The 16,076-nt window shown below is 31.4% G+C and overlaps 2 protein-coding genes across 2 annotated transcripts; both read left to right on the forward strand.

Moving 5' to 3' along the window:
• The first annotated feature begins 215 nt into the window (after positions 1-215).
• Positions 216-2,571, forward strand: LOC145940437 (tropomyosin). The gene is made up of 7 exons (XM_083045602.1): positions 216-429; positions 646-967; positions 1,120-1,253; positions 1,389-1,577; positions 1,656-1,731; positions 1,807-1,939; positions 2,048-2,571. Exons 2-7 carry the CDS (start codon positions 728-730, stop codon positions 2,128-2,130), a joined length of 855 nt encoding a protein of 284 aa, XP_082901728.1. The 5' UTR covers positions 216-429; positions 646-727; the 3' UTR covers positions 2,131-2,571.
• A 1,046-nt stretch (positions 2,572-3,617) lies between these two features.
• LOC145940929 (uncharacterized) lies at positions 3,618-4,523 on the forward strand. Its single transcript, XM_083046590.1, has 3 exons — positions 3,618-3,857; positions 3,928-4,061; positions 4,280-4,523. The coding sequence occupies exons 1-3, from the start codon at positions 3,618-3,620 to the stop codon at positions 4,521-4,523; spliced, it is 618 nt and encodes a 205-aa protein (XP_082902716.1).
• Positions 4,524-16,076: the final 11,553 nt, after the last annotated feature.

Below are 16,076 nucleotides of genomic sequence, written 5' to 3' on the forward strand. Positions count from 1 at the left end.
GGGGGCCGAGAATAGCATATGGGAACGAATGGATATCGCGTTTCGTGAACAGCCGCGACGATGACGAGGATCGGCGGAGAGCCCGGAGGGTAAGTTTCGGGACGACAGCCAAAGTCCCCAAGCAATTATAGAATTGGATTGGATCGGGGAGTTCGGGAAGGCGGCCGGCACCGTCGTCGACTGATTTCGTTTTATTTTAACTTAGCTGTCGAAGGCATCCGGTTGTGCATTCTCCCCGCGGATCATCGTCACGATCACAGTGAGTGTTTCCTTTAGTAGGAATTTCTCTGCCCGTCCAACATTACCGCGCGAAATTTATTAAACGATCCGATCAAGGGGTGTTTTTCACCACGCAATCTATTAATCGCGACACGCGCCCGATTAATAGGGTGATAAGATTATCGTTCAATGAGACGGGGTAAAACCTCGGTGAGTAGAGGTAACTCTTGATTGCACCATCCAGTGTCCTTCTTTATCGCTATATTTATAAGATGCTACTCATCAATTAAAAAGAAATATTTTTTTTTGAATTTTATTAGAATTATTAAAGCGACAATTTTATTCGTACTTAAATTAAGAACGCGATTTATAGATTTACAGTTTGATGGTATAATTGTCGAGATGCTTTTTAACTCTCACTTTTAGCCTGTCTATAGTCACATTATAGTCTCGTGAGATCGAGTAAGATAATTAATAAGGGAGAAGCTCGAAAGGATCGCGCATCACGATGGAGGCGATTAAGAAGAAAATCGCGGCACTGAAGTTGGAGATGGATGCTGCGAATGAAAAGGTCGAAGTTAATGAGACGAAAGCGAAACAAGAAAATATAAGAGCCGACAGGCTAAACGATGACACTAGCGATCTACAGAAAAGATTGAGCCAATTGGAACGCGATTACAGTATCACAAAAGCTAACTTGGAACAATCGACCGCCGATTTGGAGCAGTGCGAAAAATCTTGGTCCAAAGTATGTGTAATAATGATTAACATTAATGATTTTTCTAAATTAGAGCGCCTACAGAAAGATAAACAGATTTTTTTACAAACTTGTCATGACATTTTTGCAAAGATCTAATTTTCTATAATAATATAATAAAATTATTAAGAATATATTTACAGGCTGAACAAGATCGTACTACTTTGACGAAGAAAGTACAGGAGATCGAAGCTTCTCTTCACAAAAAGGAGGAATTGCGTCTTTCCGCTCAGACAAAACTGGCACGTGCAACTGAACTCGCCGATGATGCGCAAAGGTTCATAATTATTATTACGTTATTGTTGCAAGTTTTCATTTTGAATGCATTATGCATTACAATTGTAAAATTTGGTCAATGTGAATTGAAATAATATTCAATAAAGTAAACATTTTTCTTTCCTCTTACGTGCAGAATGTGCAACGTTCTGGCGGATAGAAGTCGTTTGGACGAAGAACGTATGGAAAAATTAATGTCAGAGCTAAAGGATGCAAGATTGATCGCTGAAGACGCCGACTCGAAATCCGATGAAATAGCTAGGAAATTGCAGTTCGTAGAAGAGGAGTTGGAAGCTGCTGAAGAGAGAGTAAAAACTAGCGAAGCGTAAGTATACAAATTAAAGCTTGCATTACATATTCGTATAATAAATAAATTATCTCACATTGAGAAATTTCTTTATAGCAAAATTATAGAACGCGAGGACGAACTCTTCATCGTACAGAATATCGTGAAGTCTCTCGAAGTATCTGAAGAGAAGGTGACGTAGTATAATACGCTGCGAGAATTATTATTTGCACTGCATTATATCACTTCTGGATTACTTTAATTTCAGGCGAATCAACGAGTAGAAGATTTTAAAGTGCAATTGAAATCCTCGAAGAAGAAACTGAAGGAGGCGGAGAAGCGCGCGATCACCGCCGAAAGGACGGTCAAGACCTTGCTGAAGGAAGTAGATATGAAGGAAGGTACGAAGCATCCTATTCCTAAAGAGATTCATTAAAAATTAATTCTAAAAAATATAACTAATATCTTTCTTTCCTGTGCATTGACGACAAATTGCTATTTATTTTTAGATGAGCTTAGGGAAGAAAAGGAAAAATACAAGGCAGTCTGCGACGATATGGACGCGACGTACGCCGAGATGACAGGATACTAAAATTCTGCGAACGAACTTGATTTTGATTTTCACTGTTATTCTTATGCTTTTTTCCTTTACTCGCTACCATCTAACATAAACATCTCATTATTTCGATCCGCTATGCTTAAATACTGCGCAACACTGATTTATTTTATCATATAAAATGCCATAAGTGAAATAATTAGAAATAATCCGCTTCGTACAATAATCCACTGATAAATAAGGCATATAAATATCGCTTGCTATTATAATTGCTTCGCTTTATGTAATGCCTTGCCAACTGGTTCATGGTCGCTCGTAGTCTGTGTCGATCAAAGATTGATAATTTTATCTATTTTTTTCTTTCAGAGGCGTTGGAGAGATTTATTTTCATCCATTACGCGTGAATGAGAATTGATGATATTGCGTATCCTTTCTATCGTTCTACATAAAATCTGTATTTTCAATAAATGATATCATAAATTATTTTGAGAAGGTGAAGATACCTACAAATTATTCCTTCTATCCTTTATTTATAATACTTCAATTATTAATGTATAAAGAACGATTCAAAAGATGACTAAACAAATAATGGAAATAATAAGTAATATTTAATGTTTTATTTTCTTAATTATCTTTTTAACATATATGTTTAATATTAATAATATGATTTTTTTCTATTATATTAAATATATTATTTAAAATAGATACGTAACTGCGAGATAAAAATTAAACTAGGTACGTTTATTATATGTTGAAAATATTATTGCTTCTAAAATACAAAGAAAACATTTGTTAAATTACAAGATATATGCTATGAGAGTTTAGAATGTGATAGTGCTGAGTATATAATAATAAAATTACTATTTATATTAAAAATTATTTATATTAAGCTTAAAATAGATGTTTTAGTATCGATATATTTGCGATTGGCAGCGACAATCGACACAACAAAGTACATTACTGCTTTAAGAAGTCCAAGAATTCGTTTGAGCCTAACTAAAGCAGCAATCGCTTTTGTTCTTTTGCATTGCATTGAGCCTATAAAACATTGTCCTCATCGGTCAACGAGTACAGTAACCCGCGAGCACATCGCATTTGATACTTCGTTAACTTTTACAGTAATTAAAAATTCTATTTAGCAGAGTGCGAATTATATTAAATCAATAACGGGAAAAGATTTCAAAGTGAAAGTGTTTCTAAAGTGTGCATCCATTTAAAGAATATTCTCAGCCGAACATTTATTAGGATTGATTAAAAAACATAAAAATAACACCAACAAAGTAAAGATATAAAAAAATTATTAAAAAGTAGTTTTCACGCAATAAACATTTAGTTAATTGATAATTAATTAATTAATTAATTTTTCGTGATTTATATATTGCGAATTGCTAAGATCTGCTTAAAGGCAATTTAGGACCTCTCAATTTATACTTAAAAATTTTATTGAATTGACATCATTTTGATTAGTTTTAGAAAAAAAAATATTTTCAATTCTTCAATTCAGCTTCCAAGCGAAGTCATGAATGCTATATATTAAGAAACGGCTGCAGATGCTAAAGCTCGAGAAAGATCTCGCGATGGACAAAGCTGATCTGTGCGATCAGCAGGCGAAGGAAGCAAATCGGAAAGAAGAAAAATTGAAAGATGAAGTTCGCGAATTGGCGAAAAAACTAATGCAAATGGAACATGATCTTAAAGTGAGCAAAGCTCAGCTGATACAATCAAACAAGGATCTCGAGATGAAGGAGAGAATCTATATAGTGGTTAGTGAGTCAGAAAAATATATCATACGTTCTCGATTCGATCTACCTTTCGTCAATTGTAAAATTGCAGACGCAGTCGGAATTGGCTGTGTTAAATAGAAAAATGCAACAATGTATGCAGAATCTAAAAAAATCTGAGGAACGACGTTTGTCGACTCAAACAAAGCTCACGCAAGCCATGGAAACTGCGGAGGATGCAAAGCGGTATGCACACATATTAATCTTTTTATAAAATTTATGCAATATATAATTACTGTAAATTATACTTTCGTAAAATATTTTTAATTTGTTATATCTTGTGAATTTATCTTGTGAAGGTTATCTATGAAATTTACATTACTACAAATGTTTCTATTAGTACCATCGTCGTTTCTATTGTGAAAAAGTTGAGTTATCATAATAGTAAAGTGATTTTTATTCAGCATCTGTAAAGTCCTGGAGAACAGGAGCAAGCAGGACGAAGAAAGGATGGACCAATTGATGACGCAATTGAAGGAAGCGAGACTCATTGCAGAAGACGCTGACGCTAAATCGGACGAAATTTCAAGAAAATTGACGTTTGTCGAGGACGAGCTCGAAGCGGCAGAAGAAAGGGTTAAATCAAGCGAAGCGTACGTATCCCATACAATTAAATCTAAATATAAAGGCTGCATTCTTTTCGGCTGAATTAATTCTCATCTATTTTAAGTTTGCTTATTTGGGAACAATTCAAATTCTTCTTTTGAAGATGACTAACTCTCGCAAGTTTTTTATTATTTACTAGGCTAACACAAATGCGTGCTACGAGTGCCATTCTTCAATTTTATATTAAAAAGAATGATATTATAAAAATGATATTTTTATATAAAGTTTGTTTAAATTTGATTAACATTTTTTGACAGAAATCAGATAATTAAAGCTTTAATTTGCTAATTAAATTTTTCAATAAAAATATGTTATAAAAATTGAAAATGTTATAAATAATATTACAAATAATATGTTTACTACTTAAAACTCGAATAATATATTTCATTGTTTGCAGATAACTTTTATATATTATATATAATACAATGTACTATCGAAATATACAAGCAATAAATTTTTGGCTATTCTTCGAATATCAAAAATCGATACTTTATATAGCAGCAGATTCTATATGGCGCAAACTTTTATTGTGTATAGTGTATATCAAATAAAAGAATTTGCACGCTCGTATCTATTTGGTATAAAAATAATCTGCAAACAACGTACTATTGAAAAAAACAAGATAAATTATATTGGCTCTTTATATTAAATAAATACGAGCATGCAAATTATTTTATATAATATACATAATATAAATCTGCGCAGTGTAGGGTTCGCGACTACAAAGTTTCATCTTTAAATCCATTTCTAAAAAGTGCATGTTAAGTCGATTCTCGAAAGTCTCGAAGTATTGTTGCCGCAATGCTGATTGGTTCTCTGTCGATTTGCGTTGTGTGTTATATTCGTAGCATCGAAAGACTGTCATCACGAGGGTTAACAGTTAGCAGTTTGACCAAAATAAAATAAAATAAAATAATAATGTTTTAAATAATATGTGATAATACTTTAAGCTTAATTAATATTTTTGACATTCGCGTTGTGTGTTATATTCGTAGCATCGAAAGGCTGTCATCGCGAGGCGCGTTAGCAGTTAGCAGTTTGACAGTTAGTCTAAAATAAAATTAAATAAAATAATAATATGTTTTAAATAATATGTGATAATACTTTAAGCTTAATTAATATTTTTGACATTCGCGTTGTGTGTTATATTCGTAGCATCGAAAGGCTGTCATCGCGAGGGTTAGCAGTTAGCAGTTTGACAGTTAGTCTAAAATAAAATAAAATAAAATAATAATATGTTTTAAATAATATGTGATAATACTTTAAGCTTGATTAATATTTTTGACATTCGCGTTGTGTGTTATATTCGTAGCATCGAAAGGCTGTCATCGCGAGGGTTAGCAATTAGCAGTTTGATAGTTAGTCCAAAAAGTAAAATAAAATAATGTTTTAAATAATATGTTATTATACTTTAAACTTGATTAATATTTTGGCGGAAAAAAGGCAAAAATACTTGCGAGAATCGACTTAATGTCTTTTTTAGAAAAAGATTAGAATAACAAAAGCGCGCGTTACGCCATTCCTCGATTTTAAATAAAAAATTAATATTTTTATATAAAGTTTGTTTAAACTTGGTTAATATTTTTTGATAGAAATCAGATGATTAAAGCATTACATTGCTAATTAAATTTTAACATAAAAATATGTTATAAAATTTAATATAATAATGTTATAAATAATATGTTATAATGCCTTATCTGTGCGATTAATATTTTTTGACAGAAATCAACTGATAGCTGTTATAAATATTAATCGAATTTAAGGAATTATAATACATTATTTAAAATATATTATTATTTTAAATGTTATAACATATTCTTATTTTAAGAATTAATTAGCAATTTTACGTTTTAATCAGCTGATTTCTGTAACAAAAATATTAATCGAGGATAAAATATTACAACATATTATTCACAACATATTGCTATATATTTTAATTATTATAACATATTATTATTTTAAAATTTAATTAGCTCGCTATATTAATATTTTTTAATTTATTCATTTAATTATAAAGTAATATATTTATTAAGTTAAAAATAGAAGTGAGACATAAATCCAAATTAACAATTAAGATTCCGTAGCAATTTTTAAGGACAAATATTTCCTAAATTAGAGTCATAAATATATTTCGTCCGACACTTTTCGATAATCTTAATATAATTCGAATTGCGAATGCGCAGTAGAAATGAGTATCGACATCTATTACCGCGATATATGTATATAGTTACGCATAATATTAAAAATTAAAATTTTAAGCCGCTGACCCCATACGGCGTTGATTTATTTTACATATATTAGACCAAAAAGTTTGTAGACTGATATGGTGATGGTACCATCATAATGTGCAGGCAATGTACTGTTGAAATATATGAAAGATTAATTTTTGGCTCGCTTTAAAATATTGAAAATTAAAACGTTTTACCCGCGAACCCCATACGGCGCGGATTCATTTTACGTATATTAGACCAAAAAGATTAATATTAGATTAATATTAGATTAATATTTTTTGACAGAAATCAGCTGATAGCTGTTATAAATATTAATCGAGTTTAAGGAATTATATATTACATTATTTAAAACATATTATTTTAAATGTTATAACATATTCTTATTTTAAAAATTAATTAGCAAATTAACGTTTTAATCAGCTGATTTCTGTAACAAAAATATTAATCGAGGATAAGATATTACAACATATTATTTACAATATATTGCTATTTTAATATTTATAACATATTACTATTTTAAAATTTAATTACCTTACTATATTAATATTTTCTAATATATTTATTTAATTAAGAAGTAGTATATTTATTAAGTTAAGAATAGAAGTGAGACATGAATACAAATTTACAATTAAGGTTTCGTAGATATAATTTTTAAAACAAAAATTATTTTCTTAATTAGAGTCACAAATATATTTCGTCCGACAATTTTCGATAATCTTGATATAATTCGAATTCCGAATGCGCAGTAGAAATGAGTTTCGACATATATTACCGCGATATATGCATGCAGTCACGCATAATTCGTAATAATGTGCAGACAATGTACTGTTAAAATGTATATAAGATTAATTTTTTGCACGTTTTGAAATATCGAAAATTAAAATTCTTAAGCCGCAAATCCCATTCGGCGCAGATTTATATAACGTATATTAGACCAAAAAGGTAGTACGCTGGTATGCTTATGGTACAAAGATAATCTGCAAACAATACACTATTGAAATATATATACGATGAATTTTTGGCTCGCCTTAAAATATTAGAAATCGATACTTTTTTGCCGCTGAACCTATGCTACGCATCCTTATTTTATGTATATCATATTAAAAAATGTGTACGCTGGTGTCTGTTTGGTACCAAATGGTTCTGTAATCAATGTACTATTAAAATGTATAATCGATGAATTTTTGGCTCGTCTTAAAATATTATAAAACGATACTTTTTTGACGCGGACCCTGTGCGACGCATCCTTATTTTATGTTTATCGTATTAAAAAATTTGTACGCTGGTGTCTGCATGGTACCAAAAGATTCTGTAATCAATGTTCTATTAAAATGTATAATCGATGAATTTTTGGCTCGTCTTAAAATATTAGAAATTGATACTTTTTTGACGCGGACCCTGTGCGACGCATCCTTATTTTATGTTTATCGTATTAAAAAATTTGTACGCTGGTGTCTGCATGGTACCAAAAGATTCTGTAATCAATGTTCTATTAAAATGTATAATCGATGAATTTTTGGCTCGTCTTAAAATATTAGAAATTGATACTTTTTTGACGCGGACCCTGTGCGACGCATCCTTATTTTATGTTTATCGTATTAAAAAATTTGTACGCTGGTGTCTGCATGGTACCAAAAGATTCTGTAATCAATGTTCTATTAAAAAGTATAATCGATGAATTTTTGGCTCGTCTTAAAAAATTAGAAATCGATACTTTTTTACCGCTGACCCCATTCGACGCATCCTAATTTTATGTATATCATATTAAAAAATTTGTACGCTGGTGTCTGCTTGGTACCAAATAATTCTGTAATCAATGTACTATTAAAATGTATAATCGATGAATTTTTGGCTCGTCTTAAAATATTATAAATTGATACTTTTTTGACGCGGAGCCTGTGCGACGCATCCTTATTTTATGTTTATTGTATTAAAAAATTTGTACGCTGGTGTCTGCATGGTACCAAAAGATTCTGTAATCAATGTACTATTAGAATGTATAATCGATGAATTTTTGGCTCGTCTTAAAATATTAGAAATCGATACTTTTTTGCCGCTGACCCTATGCGACGCATCCTTATTTTATGTATATCGTATTAAAAAATTTGTACGCTGTTGTCTGCATGGTACCAAAAGATTCTGTAATAAATGTTCTATTAAAATGTATAATCGATTAATTTTTGGCTCGTCTTAAAATATTATAAATTGATACTTTTTTGACGCGGACCCTGTGCGACGCATCCTTATTTTATGTTTATCGTATTAAGAAATTTGTACGCTGGTGTCTGCATGGTACCAAAAGATTCTGTAATCAATGTTCTATTAAAATGTATAATCGATGAATTTTTGGCTCTTCTTAAAATATTAGAAATTGATACTTTTTTACCGCTGACCCTATGCGACGCATACTTAATTTATGTATAGCAAATGAAAAAGTTTGTACGCTGTTGTCTGCTTGGTACCAAAAGATTCTGTAATCAATGTACTATTAAAATGTATAATCGATGAATTTTTGGCTCGTCTTAAAATATTAGAAATTGATACTTTTTTGACGCGGACCCTGTGCGACGCATCATTATTTTATGTTTATCGTATTAAAAAATTTGTACGCTGGTGTCTGCATGGTACCAAAAGATTCTGTAATCAATGTAATATTAAAATGTATAATCGATGAATTTTTGGCTCGTCTTAAAATATTAGAAATCAAAACTTTTTTACCGCTGACCCCATTCGACGCATCCTAATTTTATGTATATCCTATTAAAAAATTTGTACGCTGGTGTCTGCTTGGTACCAAATAATTCTGTAATCAATGTACTATTAATATGTATAATATATGAATTTCTGGCTCTTCTTAAAATATTAGAAATTGATACTTTTTTGACGCGGACCCTGTGCGACGCATCCTTATTTTATGTTTATCGTATTAAAAAATTTGTACGCTGGTGTCTGCATGGTACCAAAAGATTCTGTAATCAATGTAATATTAAAATGTATAATCGATGAATTTTTGGCTCGTCTTAAAATATTAGAAATCGATACTTTTTTGCCGCTGACCCTATGCGACGCATCCTTATTTTATGTATATCATATTAAAAAATTTGTACGCTGGTGTCTGTTTGGTACCAAATGGTTCTGTAATCAATGTACTATTAAAATGTATAATCGATGAATTTTTGGCTCGTCTTAAAATATTAGAAATTGATACTTTTTTGATGCGGACCCTGTGCGACGCATCCTTATTTTATGTTTATCGTATTAAAAAATTTGTACGCTGGTGTCTGCATGGTACCAAAAGATTCTGTAATCAATGTTCTATTAAAAAGTATAATCGATGAATTTTTGGCTCGTCTTAAAATATTAGAAATCGAAACTTTTTTACCGCTGACCCCATTCGACGCATCCTAATTTTATGTATATCATATTAAAAAATTTGTACGCTGGTGTCTGTTTCGTACCAAATAATTCTGTAATCAATGTACTTTTAAAATGTATAATCGATGAATTTTTGGCTCGTCTTAAAATATTATAAATTGATACTTTTTTGACGCGGACCCTGTGCGACGCATCCTTATTTTATGTTTATCGTATTAAAAAATTTGTACGCTGGTGTCTGCATGGTACCAAAAGATTCTGTAATCAATGTACTATTAAAATGTATAATCGATGAATTTTTGGCTCGTCTTAAAATATTAGAAATCGATACTTTTTTGACGAGGACCCTGTGCGGCGCACACTTATTTTAGGTTTATCGTATTAAAAAATTTGTACGCTGGTGTCTGCATGGTACCAAAAGATTCTGTAATCAATGTTCTATTAAAATGTATAATCGATGAATTTTTGGCTCGTCTTAAAATATTATAAATTGATACTTTTTTGACGCGGACCCTGTGCGACGCATCCTTATTTTATGTTTATCGTATTAAAAAATTTGTACGCTGGTGTCTGCATGGTACCAAAATATTCTGTAATCAATGTAATATTAAAATGTATAATCTATGAATTTTTGGCTCGTCTTAAAATATTAGAAATCGATACTTTTTTGCCGCTGACCCTATGCGACGCATCCTTATTTTATGTATATCATATTAAAAAATTTGTACGCTGGTGTCTGCATGGTACCAAAAGATTCTGTAATCAATGTACTATTAAAATGTATAATCGATGAATTTTTGGCTCGTCTTAAAATATTAGAAATTGATACTTTTTTGACGCGGACCCTGTGCGGCGCACCCTTATTTTATGTATATCGTATTAAAAAATTTGTACGCTGGTGTCTGCATGGTACCAAAAGATTCTGTAATCAATGTTCTATTAAAATGTATTATCGATGAATTTTTGGCTCTTCTTAAAATATTAGAAATTGATACTTTTTTACCGCTGACCCTATGCGACGCACACTTAATTTATGTATAGCAAATGAAAAAGTTTGTACGCTGTTGTCTGCTTGGTACCAAAAGATTCTGTAATCAATGTACTATTAAAATGTATAATCGATGAATTTTTGGCTCGTCTTAAAATACTATAAATCGATACTTTTTTGACGCGGACCCTGTGCGACGCATCCTTATTTTATGTTTATCGTATTAAAAAATTTATACGCTGGTGTCTGCATGGTACCAAAAGATTCTGTAATCAATGTTCTATTAAAAAGTATAATCGATGAATTTTTGGCTCGTCTCAAAATATTAGAAATCGAAACTTTTTTACCGCTGACCCCATTCGACGCATCCTAATTTTATGTATATCATATTAAAAAATTTGTACGCTGGTGTCTGCTTGGTACCAAATAATTCTGTAATCAATGTACTATTAAAATGTATAATCGATGAATTTTTGGCTCGTCTTAAAATATTATAAATTGATACTTTTTTGACGCGGACCCTGTGCGACGCATCCTTATTTTATGTTTATCGTATTAAAAAATTTGTACGCTGGTGTCTGCATGGTACCAAAAGATTCTGTAATCAATGTAATATTAAAATGTATAATCGATGAATTTTTGTCTCGTCTTAAAATATTAGAAATCGATACTTTTTTGCCGCGGACCCTATGCGACGCAACCTTAATTTATGTATAGCATATGAAAGAGTTTGTACGCTGTTGTCTGCTTGGTACCAAAAGTTTCTGTAATCAATGAACTATTAAAATGTATAATCGATGAATTTTTGGCTCGTCTTAAAGTATTAGAAATTGATACTTTTTTGACGCGGACCCTGTGCGGCGCACCCTTATTTTATGTTTATCGTATTAAAAAATTTGTACGCTGGTGTCTGCATGGTACCAAAAGATTCTGTAATCAATGTTCTATTAAAATGTATAATCGATGAATCTTTGGCTCTTCTTAAAATATTAGAAATTGATACTTTTTTACCGCTGACCCTATGCGACGCATACTTAATTTATGTATAGCAAATGAAAAAGTTTGTACGCTCTTGTCTGCTTGGTACCAAAAGATTCTGTAATCAATGTACTATTAAAATGTATAATCGATGAATTTTTGGCCCGTCTTAAAATATTAGAAATTGATACTTTTTTGATGCGGACCCTGTGCGACGCATCCTTATTTTATGTTTATCGTATTAAAAAATTTGTACGCTGGTGTCTGCATGGTACCAAAAGATTCTGTAATCAATGTTCTATTAAAAAGTATAATCGATGAATTTTTGGCTCGTCTTAAAATATTAGAAATCGAAACTTTTTTACCGCTGACCCCATTCGACGCATCCTAATTTTATGTATATCATAATAAAAAATTTGTACGCTGGTGTCTGTTTGGTACCAAATAATTCTGTAATCATTGTACTTTTAAAATGTATAATCGATGAATTTTTGGCTCGTCTTAAAATATTATAAATTGATACTTTTTTGACGCGGACCCTATGCGACGCATACTTAATTTATGTATAGCAAATGAAAAAGTTTGTACGCTGTTGTCTGCTTGGTACCAAAAGATTCTGTAATCAAAGTACTATTAAAATGTATAATCGATGAATTTTTGGCTCGTCTTAAAATATTAGAAATTGATACTTTTTTGACGCGGACCCTGTGCGGCGCACCCTTATTTTATGTTTATCGTATTAAAAAATTTGTACGCTGGTGTCTGCATGGTACCAAATGATTCTGTAATCAATGTTCTATTAAAATGTATAATCGATGAATTTTTGGCTCATCTTAAAATATTAGAAATTGATACTTTTTTGACGCGGACCCTGTGCGACGCATCCTTATTTTATGTTTATCGTATTAAAAAATTTGTACGCTGGTGTCTGCATGGTACCAAAAGATTCTGTAATCAATGTTCTATTAAAAAGTATAATCGATGAATTTTTGGCTCGTCTTAAAATATTAGAAATCGAAACTTTTTTACCGCTGACCCTTTCGACGCATCCTAATTTTATGTATATCATATTAAAAAATTTGTATGCTGGTGTCTGCTTGGTACCAAATAATTCTGTAATTAATGTACTATTAAATTGTATAATCGATGAATTTTTGGCTCGTCTTAAAATATTATAAATTGATACTTTTTTGACGCGGACCCTGTGCGACGCATCCTTATTTTATGTATATCGTATTAAAAAATTTGTACGCTGGTGTCTGCATGGTACCAAAAGATTCTGTAATCAATGTTCTATTAAAATGTATAATCGATGAATTTTTGGCTCGTCTTAAAATATTAGAAATTGATCCTTTTTTGACGCGGACCCTGTGCGGCGCACCCTTATTTTATGTTTATCGTATTAAAAAATTTGTACGCTGGTGTCTGCATGGTACCAAAAGATTCTGTAATCAATGTAATATTAAAATGTATAATCGATGAATTTTTGGCTCGTCTTAAAATATTAGAAATCGATACTTTTTTGCCGCTGACTCTATGCAACGCAATCTTATTTTGTGTATATCAAGTTAAAGAATTTGTACGCTGGTGTCTGTTTGGTACCAAATAATTATGTAATCAATGTTATATTAAAATGTATAATCGATGAATTTTTGGTTCGTCTTAAAATATTATAAATCGATACTTTTTTGACGCGGACCCTGTGCGACGCATCCTTAATTTATGTATAGCATATGAAAAAGTTGGTACGCTGTTGTCTGCTTGGTACCAAAAGATTCTGTAATCAATGTACTATTAAAATGTATAATCGATGAATTTTTGGCTCGTCTTAAAATATTAGAAATCGATACTTATTTACCGCTGACCCTATGCGACGCATCATTAATTTATGTATAGCAAATGAAAAAGTTTGTACGCTGGTGTCTGCATGGTACCAAAAGATTCTGTAATCAACGTACTAATCAAATGTATAATCGATGAATTTTTGGCTCGTCTTTAAATAATAGAAATCGATACTTTTTTACCGCTGACCCTATGCGACGCATCCTTAATTTATGTATAGCAAATGAAAAAGTTTGTACGCTGTTGTCTGCTTGGTACGAAAAGATTCTGTAATCAATGTACTATTTAAATGTACAATCGATGAATTTTTGGCTCGTCTTAAAATAATAGAAATTGATACTTTTTTGACGCGGACCCTGTGCGACGCATCGTTATTTTATGTTTATCGTATTAAAAAATTTGTACGCTGGTGTCTGCATGGTACCAAAAGATTCTGTAATCAATGTACTAATCAAATGTATAATCGATGAATTTTTGGCTCGTCTTAAAATATTAGAAATCGATACTTTTTTACCGCTGACCCTATGCGACGAATCCTTAATTTATGTATAGGAAATGAAAAAGTTTGTACGCTGTTGTCTGCTTGGTACCAAAAGATTGTGTAATCAATGTACTATTTAAATGTACAATCGATGAATTTTTGGCTCGTCTTAATATATTAGAAATCGATACTTTTTTACCGCTGACCCTGTGCGACGCATCCTTAATTTATGTATAGCAAATGAAAAAGTTTGTACGCTGTTGTCTGCTTGGTACCAACAGATTCTGTAATCAATGTGCTATTAAAATGTATAATCGATGAATTTTTGGCTCGTCTTAATATATTAGAAATCGATTCCTTTTTGACACGGACCCTGTCGACGCATCCTTATTTTATGTTTATCATATTAAAAAATTTGTACGCTGGTGTCTGCATGGTACCAAAAGAATCTGTAATCAACGTACTAATCAAATGTATAATCGATGAATTTTTGGCTCGTCTTAATATATTAGAAATCGATACTTTTTTACCGCTGACCCTGTGCGACGCATCCTTAATTTATGTATAGCATATGAAAAAGTTTGTACGCTGTTGTCTGCTTGGTACCAACAGATTCTGTAATCAATGTGCTATTAAAATGTAAAATCGATGAAGTTTTGGCTCGTCTTAATATATTAGAAATCGATTCTTTTTTGACGCGGACCCTGTCGACGCATCCTTATTTTATGTTTATCATATTAAAAAATTTGTACGCTGGTGTCTGCATGGTACCAAAAGATTCTGTAATCAATGTACTAATCAAATGTATAATCGATGAATTTTTGGCTCGTCTTAAAATATTAGAAATCGATACTTTTATACCGCTGACCCTATGCGACGCATCCTTAATTTATGTATAGCAAACGAAAAAGTTTGTACGCTGTTGTCTGCTTGGTACCAAAAGATTCTGTAATCAATGTACTATTTAAATGTACAATCGATGAATTTTTGGCTCGTCTTAATATATTAGAAATCGATACTTTTTTACCGCTGACCCTGTGCGACGCATCCTTAATTTATGTATAGCAAATGAAAAAGTTTGTACGCTGTTGTCTGCTTGGTACCAACAGATTCTGTAATCAATGTGCTATTAAAATGTATAATCGATGAATTTTTGGCTCGTCTTAATATATTAGAAATCGATTCTTTTTTGACGCGGACCCTGTCGACGCATTCTTATTTTATGTTTATCATATTAAAAAATTTGTACGCTGGTGTCTGTTTGGTACCAAAAGTTTCTGTAATCAATGTACTATTAAAATGTATAATCGATGAATTTTTGGCTCGTCTTAAAATATTAGAAATTGATACTTTTTTGACGCGGACCCTGTGCGGCGCACCATTATTTTATGTTTATCGTATTAAAAAATTTGTACGCTGGTGTCTGCATGGTACCAAAAGATTCTGTAATCAATGTTCTATTAAAATGTATAATCGATGAATTTTTGGCTCTTCTTAAAATATTAGAAATTGATACTTTTTTACCGCTGACCCTATGCGACGCATACTTAATTTATGTATAGCAAATGAAAAAGTTTGTACGCTGTTGTCTGCTTGGTACCAAAAGATTCTGTAATCAATGTACTATTAAAATGTATAATCGATGAATTTTTGGCTCGTCTTAAAATATTAGAAATTGATACTTTTTTGACGCGGACCCT

Source organism: Prenolepis imparis, unplaced genomic scaffold, assembly GCF_030444845.1.
Source record: "Prenolepis imparis isolate NDT839.2.m4 unplaced genomic scaffold, iyPreImpa1.0 SCAF_9, whole genome shotgun sequence".
NCBI lineage: Eukaryota > Metazoa > Arthropoda > Insecta > Hymenoptera > Formicidae > Prenolepis > Prenolepis imparis.

Bases quoted from the DNA above. Each gene is read 5' to 3' on its own strand.
- LOC145940437 (XM_083045602.1), top strand. From the start codon at position 728: ATGGAGGCGATTAAGAAGAAAATCGCGGCACTGAAGTTGGAGATGGAT. The intron at 968-1,119 runs GTATGTGTAATA...ATATATTTACAG, and splicing joins GCGAAAAATCTTGGTCCAAA to GCTGAACAAGATCGTACTAC. The intron at 1,940-2,047 runs GTACGAAGCATC...ATTTATTTTTAG, and splicing joins GGAAGTAGATATGAAGGAAG to ATGAGCTTAGGGAAGAAAAG.
- LOC145940929 (XM_083046590.1), top strand. From the start codon at position 3,618: ATGCTATATATTAAGAAACGGCTGCAGATGCTAAAGCTCGAGAAAGAT. The intron at 3,858-3,927 runs GTTAGTGAGTCA...GTAAAATTGCAG, and splicing joins AGGAGAGAATCTATATAGTG to ACGCAGTCGGAATTGGCTGT. The intron at 4,062-4,279 runs GTATGCACACAT...ATTTTTATTCAG, and splicing joins ACTGCGGAGGATGCAAAGCG to CATCTGTAAAGTCCTGGAGA.